Here is a 7,680-nt window from a genome sequence, read left to right as displayed (position 1 = left end):
TCAATGAGACACGTGATCTTTTGCCTTGAGGGATTTGACGAGCATGTCGCCGATATAGACCTCCATCGTTTTACCGAGTTGATCGGAGAACATCCGGTTCACGAGTCGTTGGTAAGTTGCGCCGGCCTTTTTGAGGCCGAAAGGCATCACCTCATAGCAATAAGTCCCGCGATCGGTAATGAATGCAGTTTTCTCGCGATCCTCAGAGTTCATCCTAATTTGGTTGTAACCTTAAAAGGCATCCATGAAGGATAAAAGCTCGTTTCCCGCCGTTGCTTCGACTAGCCGGTCAATGTGCGGTCAGGGAAAACTATCCTTCGGACATGCTTTGTTAAGGTCAGTAAAGTCCACGCAGATTCGCCACTTCCCGTTTTTCTTTTTGACTACTACAGGGTTGGCGAGCCAGTCTGGGTATCTTACTTCTGTTATCGATCCGACTTTAAGCAGTTTTTCGACCTCGTCGTTCACTGCCGAAGCGCGTTCGGGTCCTAACTTACGTCTTTTTTGTTTGACCGGTTTGAAAGTTGGATCGATGTTCAGTTCGTGACATGTTATGTTAATGTCGTTTCCTGGCATATCCTCTGTGGCCCACGCGAAAGTATTAAGTTTCTTTTTCAGACAGGTTATGAATTCTGTCCTTAAAGGCTCGCGGAGGTTGGCTCCGACCTCGACACACCGTTCTGGGAATGCTTCGTCGAGACATACCGTCACCACGGGTTTGAAGGTTGGTTTGCGTTTTTCTTCCACGGCCGCAATTTTACGAGATTGCCAGAAGAGTTCTGCCGAATCTCGATTTCGGGTGTTTTCGCCAGAGGCCGTTTTCTCTACTTTTCTAGGAATGGTTTCGAGGTCTGGCCTTTTTCGTTTTAGTTCTGCGGTGAAACATACCCGCGTTACTCTCGGATTTCCCCATATTACCTTGATTCCGTTAGGAGTTGGAAATTTGAGGCAAAGGTGGTATGTTGACGGGATCGCGCACATGGAATTCAACCATTGCGTACCCATGATAACGTTATAAGACGCGGGGCGGTCTACGACTAAAAACTCTGTGACTTTTGTCATGGTCCCAGCTTTGACCGCGAGATTAATTGATCCGAACGCTATAGTGGCTTCTCCGGAGAGACCCACTAGCGGGCTAGGATTTTCCACGATTTCGGACTGATTGATCTTCATCTTCTCGAGAGTATCTTTGAAGATGATATCAACTAAACTTCCAGTATCGATTAATACCCTAGCGATATCGATGTCATGAATCATTAACTCAATAACAAGGAGATCGTTACGAGGTTTGGCCCGATCGACCGTTGCTCCCCCCTTAAATGAGATGACGTTCATGCAGATCGAGTTTTGCATATCGTTTCTGATCGTTGAGTGGCTTTTGCGAGTTAGATTGATCCGTACCCCCCTCGTTCTAGTGCCAAACTGTGGGAACCGAAATTCACACTGTCGATTTCCGTTTAAATAAGGAAAGTAGGTCTCCTACTTTCCCAGAGGTCCCGGATATCTGCTAATACCACACGCCAAGCAATCAGAACGCGAAATAAAGACGAGAAAAGATAATAAATCGAAAAGAGAGCAAAGTTGATCTTATTCCGAATTCGCGTTTGAGCGTTACAACAAGGTAAGAGCCTGGTCTACGAGAGCTGTCGGCGAGATTCCTAGTTCTAAAACCCTGAAGCTGCTAAACCTAATTGAGTCGCAGCTCGGATAACAAAACGGAAAATTGCTTAAATTGCTCTAAGTGCTAAGTTTGCTGCGTATTGCGTCTCCCCGCGCCTTCTCACATAGGACTCCTTATATACTCCTCCAAAGTCGATTTTAGCTTTTTCCCTTCTACCCTTAAGCCGTCATAGCTCAAAAATGGAGATATTCCTAGTTTCCCGACCTTCGTGATTATCTTCTGAAACTTCCCATTTTTTCCGCGGAAACTTGACATTTATCTTGCCTTACGAACCAAGCATAAACCGTCATAAGGCTTATGGGTTTTTGGTTAAGAATTCGTAAATAGGCTTTGAGCTGCGTTTTAGGTCTCTTTGGGCCATCTTTGACTCGAAACGTTTTTTACGGTTTCTTCGATAAAAACGAACTTCTCGCGGTTTTTATCGTAAAGTTTGACTGATAACTTCAAGTGATGAGAAACAAATAATGGTTTAGCCATGGCTTACGGGAGATAGCATTAAAGAGTAGACGATAATGCATGGATTCGTGTCGTATCGACGTTTTGGAATAGTTCGGTCGGTACGTAGCGATCGGGCTGTGTTCGTGCCCGATCACTACGTAGCGACCGAGCTTGGCTGGAGTTCGGTCGCTACGTAGCGACCAGCTCGTGCGCCGGCCAATCGCTACGTAGCGACCTTGATCTTTCTCCGATGTTTCGTGAACGTGTTTTCTCCGCAAGATTGTTCGTAAAAATAAATATTTTCGAAGATTTATTTTTCGTAAAAATGTTCATGTTAATCTTTACGGATATCTGAATGTTTTTTTTACCCAACAACTGAATATTATTAATTTTATGTAGTATAGTCTAAGCTAAGCAAAGAACACTTTCAATCTTGCTGGTGTTCTCGTTTTAATAGGCCATTTGATAAACTTAAGTAGTATAGGCTCATGGTACGCAATATTTATTTGGGTCTTCTCCTTGCTCCAATTGGTGTCTGCAAATGCATATGATAAATCCCTTTTGATGTGAAATAGAAGTAGACCCTTGTGAATGTTGTTGTACATGTGTGTGTGTTGTCTTCTAAACAAACGATTACATTGTATCATCTAACCATCACTATATTATGAAATAGTTAATACTTACTATATGTTTATGTAGTATAGTATAACATAAAGAAATAACATTTTCACTCTTTGAAATTGGATTCCTTCTGTTAGGCCTATGTATTTGTTTACGTCCTACGGGAGTTATGCATTTTGTGATCCTTATAACATTTATTTCGTTTGCTGGGATGGAAGAGTTAAGTTTGCCAGAACGTTTGTTTTACACAGGGTATGAACCCACGCGCCAGAAAAGAATTAACAACTGCTTCAACTTGCGGTGGATTGAGATTGTAAAAGCAGCACTTTCAGATTCTCAGCAGTAGGTGTTGGCTGAATCTCAGTTTAGACAACTAATGCTTATGGGGGCTCATACATTTTTCATCATGTTCGCCCACCAGATTTTGTCACGGCAGTTGGTGACTAGAAAACTGTATGAGCTGTGGCGGTTGTTTGCAGGGGAACCAATTCGATATGGTATTGGGGACTTTGCATTGGTTACAGGTCTCAATTGTGGGACCCCGCCTACCCCGAACGTAGGTGGGCAGAGGATGACGAATGGGAAAAAAAGGCAAAGCAAGTAGGTGGCGATGGAGTCGTGTGGCGAGAATTATTTGCATCTTAACATTCCTGTTTGATTTAAGGTTTATGGAGACTATACTATATTTGTCATAGTCTTGTCTTGTTTTATCTGTTCAAGTATCGAAGTTGCCCAACTATTAGTTATCCCACAAGTCAACCATTTTCACTTTCCCTTTTGGTTTGTGGTCTTTTTGCAATGGTCCATCCACCAACGTAAACACCCTTGTGTATGAAACAGTGCATGCCATCTTAATCTGACTATACTATACGGTGTATAGTATATGTTTCTGAATTAGAACGACTCCTATTTGGTCAACCAACGTCCCCACCAACAGCGACGTGCATTTCACCGTATTAACCCCTATTAATTTTTCCCTATTCGTTACGGTTATCTCTGTTGACCTCTTACTGTCTTTCTTTTTCCTTCCTATGTGAGTATCGTATGCAAATTTAGTATGTAATTCCATGCAATTGGAATGATATGTCACTTTTATTACTCCTACACCTCACGGGAGTAGGGGTCTTCATTTATATTACACAAAAAAAACATTTTACATCATGGCGCACATATTACCAACATGTGTAGACACAATATTACGACTACACTGTACATGCTATATTCTGGTCTCGTTAATTCATTTAACGTTGGCAGGTGACCAACTATTTGTTATCCCACACCTACGACATTCTTGCCTTCCGCCTATGGTTAGTGGCCCTTTACTGCAGACCTTTTTATGTTCACACATGTAATGCCTTTTTCTTCTATTTACGTTACTAAACTACACCACCGATAGTATGGAACGACCACACCTACTTATGATTGGAAATTTTCAATTTCAATCTATTATATTTTCGGCCGTCTTTATAACATCTGGTCTCTTTCTGTATCATAACTTAAGGAATTTTACATATACGGCATCCGGTGCGTATGGTAAGCCGTATGACAAAATACTCTGACAAAATCTTACTTTACATAATATTGTTTACGTCTTTATCACTCCAATTTAGACTTTGACCCCCTTCCCCACCTACACTACGTCGTTTTTCACCTCATTTACCCTTTCTATTACTCGTGGAGTTGTTGCTAACGGTTATCTTACTTGGAGTCTTAGTGTTTTAGTTTTGCGTTCATGTCTGAATATACTATTATAATTGTAGTATGTTAGTGCTCTCACTTTCAATACCAGCTCGAAGTTTTTTAATCAAATACTACATGTGGTTATGGTATTGAAATGACATCCTATACTATCTATATGTTTGGTATAAGGGAGAATTGCGCACATGGTTTTTACTTCTTCCTCTTTCTTCACGCGCACGCGCTAGGCAGAGATCGTTTCAGGGAATTTTGACCAAAACCTGTCACTTCTGTGGGTCCGTACTGTAGCATGATTATTTTTTACATTCTTCACTTTCTTATGAATATCCGCCAAATTCACCCATATTCATGTGAGAAATTTGGGCTCATGCATATAGCAGACCGGTAAAATAAGTTTTTACCTATAAGCCGTGGATGACTACGATATTTTGTATATTTTATGTATAATACCCAAAATATCCATCAAGTGCGCGTGAGAAAACGTAGGCCCCACAACGTCTTCTGTTTTCGATAAACAATGGAAACTGAACAATTTTCCCTCAGTTTCGAAAACAAATGAACCCAACAAAAGAGAGACTTGGATAGCAAAGAAGTTTATCGCAACTGTGTAAGATAAAAGGGTTCGGGTGGTGTTACGCAGAAGGAGAGCGATTGCGTGACAGGAAATTAGAAGATCGTTTAATAGAGGCGGTAGTGATTAATGGCTGGAGCAACGATTGGACAGTGGAAAACGGGGCCGGAATCGAGGTATATGCATGGTTGATTTACTAGGGCAAAATCATAGTTTATGGTTCTCGCCGTCCACAATATTGGGTTTTACCTAAGTTAAATCGGAACTCTCCCATAAACTGCAGTTCTGGGTCGGAACGGGGAACAAAAGCGGAAGAGAAAGGTTAGTCCCCAACTGTGTAGGTGTTTATATATGTTGTCTGGAAACTGGGTTGTGGTTTGAGTTGGAGGTTATAAACATAACAACTTCAGGAACTGTGACACGTTGGTACTAGAGTATATGGAACTCAGAAATAATACAATTGACTATATTTAATGGTTAGATAGTATCGCTGTAGTATCATGGCTAATGTAAAGTAGGCACGCGGACATTGGAGTAGAATACCTCAAGTTGTAGACTATGTCATGAGTGTAAATAGTATATCATATATTTTTAATAAACGTATTTTGAAGTCCATATGATAGTTGCATTGCCCAGATGGCACTGGGTTTAGTGATATATATACCTGATATATTTTTTGCTTCCTTCCTAGGATGGAAGAGTTTGGTTTTCCAGAGCGCTTGTTACAGAAAGGTTATGAACCTACAGGCCGTAAAAGAATAAACAACTGCTTCAATTTGTGTTGGATTGAGGTCGTAAAAGCAGCATTGTCAGATGCGCAACAAGAGCCCTTAGCGGAATTACAGTTTAGACAACTAATGCTAATGGGGGCGCATACGTTTTCTTAATGTTTGCACACCAGTTAACGGTTACGTAACCATTCTATTAGGTTTTTATATATAGAATAGTTATATCTTGCAGTACCAATGCTTTAACTGTAACACGTCCATTGTTTACACGCCACAAGATTATTGTGTGTTGCAACGCATGTCCTTATGGAACTTAATGCGAAATGGAGCCTGAACAATGCAGCCCAACTAACATAAGACGATCTTGGCACTACAACACAGACATACGCAGTAGAAGCTTTCTTGTGCTTCAACCCCGACCACCTCCAGCAATTTCCTGTGGAGTGATATTTATGTGTTTTACTTACCTACTATGTTTCAACTTTTAATGTTATTGTATTTGTGTAACCAAACGTTAAGAGCAACTCCCTTATTGATGAGGGATATGCTATTTTATACGCTATCGTCCATGTTATCTTGTTGCATACATTACTATTGTTACGTTAACCTTTTGTTTTGCCCCGTTGTAATCTTCAAAATCAGTGTAGTTACAAGTTAGATATGCAACTCTAAAGTTGTGTGTGCATGTTAAATATCAAGGCCAACAATGTAGGCCGCCATTAGTAGGTTTGTGTAGTAGTTGAGTGTAATATAGTACAAGTTTCCGTATACGATTAGACCTAGTCATTTGCACTAACCCCAACAGACTAACATTCTAATAATTGTCGACGCTGCTCATGTACATCCCTAACTTAGTATGTCCATTATACGTTTAGTCAATGGTAAATGCAGACAAAAAATATTATACCTTTGTAAATATAGTATAGTATGTTAATCAAATTGACAAACTTAGTAGATGCATTAAACCGTTGGTGTCTGACAATAGCAGAAATCCCAATAAACTATCCCATCGGTATTGTAGTGTAGGTTGTTGCATGTATTGGCGAACTAAGTAGTTTCATTATACATTTGACCCCATGTCAATTGCACAATGTATAACATACTAAACTATTGTACTTATAGTATAGGTTGCAGATGTTAGAATACACCGTTGGTTAGTGTACAAACGTACCCACTATAGTCGCCTCCACTTGAACCACTTGTTGTGCCTTCTCCAACAAAATGTTTTCCCATAGCAACCTCGGCGGACTATACTATATCACATATAGTATACTTAAAATTTTCACCCTTATTGTCCTTATATGTCTTGTTAGCATATATATGTCTCGTATACAGTACAGTCAAACACTTTCAGGCCTTTTATGGTCACCACTGCTATAAGGTTTATCTTATTGCATTGGAGTCCACCTTCGCGCCCCAGAAGCACCTAGGCTGGTGGTATCTTTAGCTTTTTCAGTGCTAATACTACATCATATATATTATAGTATAGTGTTGCCTAACGTGTAATCAATTACAAAAAATGTTGTGTTTCCAGTTACGTGAATATAGTAAGCTAATTGTTACATAGAAATGCGCCACTCTCTTTATCTTCACGCGCACGCGAGTGCAAGGCGAAAAAGGTCAAGATTTGGCTCTAATTGTCACATCCCATGACTTCCACTTTACTATGGCTATATTCTTTATTTTTGGGGTCCCTTATGAATATTGAGCAAAATCACCCTATTCATGTTTGGTTTTTGTAGAGGGTGAATTCGACCATCCCTCAAGGCCCGAAGAACAGACGGTCCGGCCCACGTAGGACGAAACGATGGCTCGGCGTGGTGGCTCAAAGCGCGTGTCTCTCGGCGTAACATGGGAGAGCTTTCGGTCGATTCCTCGGCTAAGCGTCCCCGACTTAACGTCTCCCCGAGACAGCATGGGCTTCTCGGCCCAGCGAGTTAGAA

At 40.8% G+C, this 7,680-nt stretch overlaps 1 protein-coding gene and 1 long non-coding RNA gene across 3 annotated transcripts; one reads left to right on the top strand and one right to left on the bottom strand.

Annotated features, from left to right (window-relative positions):
* LOC125592715 lies at positions 1-1,257 on the bottom strand. The gene is made up of 2 exons (XM_048768084.1): positions 498-1,257; positions 1-230 (listed from the first exon to the last, which is right to left on the bottom strand). Exons 1-2 carry the CDS (start codon positions 1,255-1,257, stop codon positions 1-3), a joined length of 990 nt encoding a protein of 329 aa, XP_048624041.1.
* Positions 1,258-1,677: 420 nt separating this feature from the next.
* LOC125593044 lies at positions 1,678-6,358 on the top strand. 2 transcript variants are annotated; one of them, XR_007328965.1, is made up of 3 exons: positions 1,678-5,185; positions 5,293-5,330; positions 5,701-6,358. It is a non-coding gene; the product is annotated as an uncharacterized LOC125593044 (long non-coding RNA). The 2 variants fall into 2 exon arrangements; XR_007328966.1 differs by having other exon boundaries at positions 1,678-5,330.
* The last annotated feature ends 1,322 nt before the right edge of the window (positions 6,359-7,680 follow it).

This window comes from Brassica napus, chromosome C9 (assembly GCF_020379485.1).
Source record: "Brassica napus cultivar Da-Ae chromosome C9, Da-Ae, whole genome shotgun sequence".
In the NCBI taxonomy this organism is placed as follows: Eukaryota; Viridiplantae; Streptophyta; class Magnoliopsida; order Brassicales; family Brassicaceae; genus Brassica; species Brassica napus.
The sequence above is the reverse complement of the archived record's forward strand: the minus strand, read 5'-3'. Positions and strand labels throughout refer to the sequence as shown.

What these genes read in the sequence shown, in the direction of transcription:
- LOC125592715 (XM_048768084.1), bottom strand. Translation starts at nt 1,257, where the DNA reads ATGATTCATGACATCGATATCGCTAGGGTATTAATCGATACTGGAAGT. An exon ending in ACCGGTCAAACAAAAAAGAC is followed by an intron (nt 231 to 497) that starts GTAAGTTAGGAC and finishes ATGCCTTTTAAG; the next exon opens with GTTACAACCAAATTAGGATG.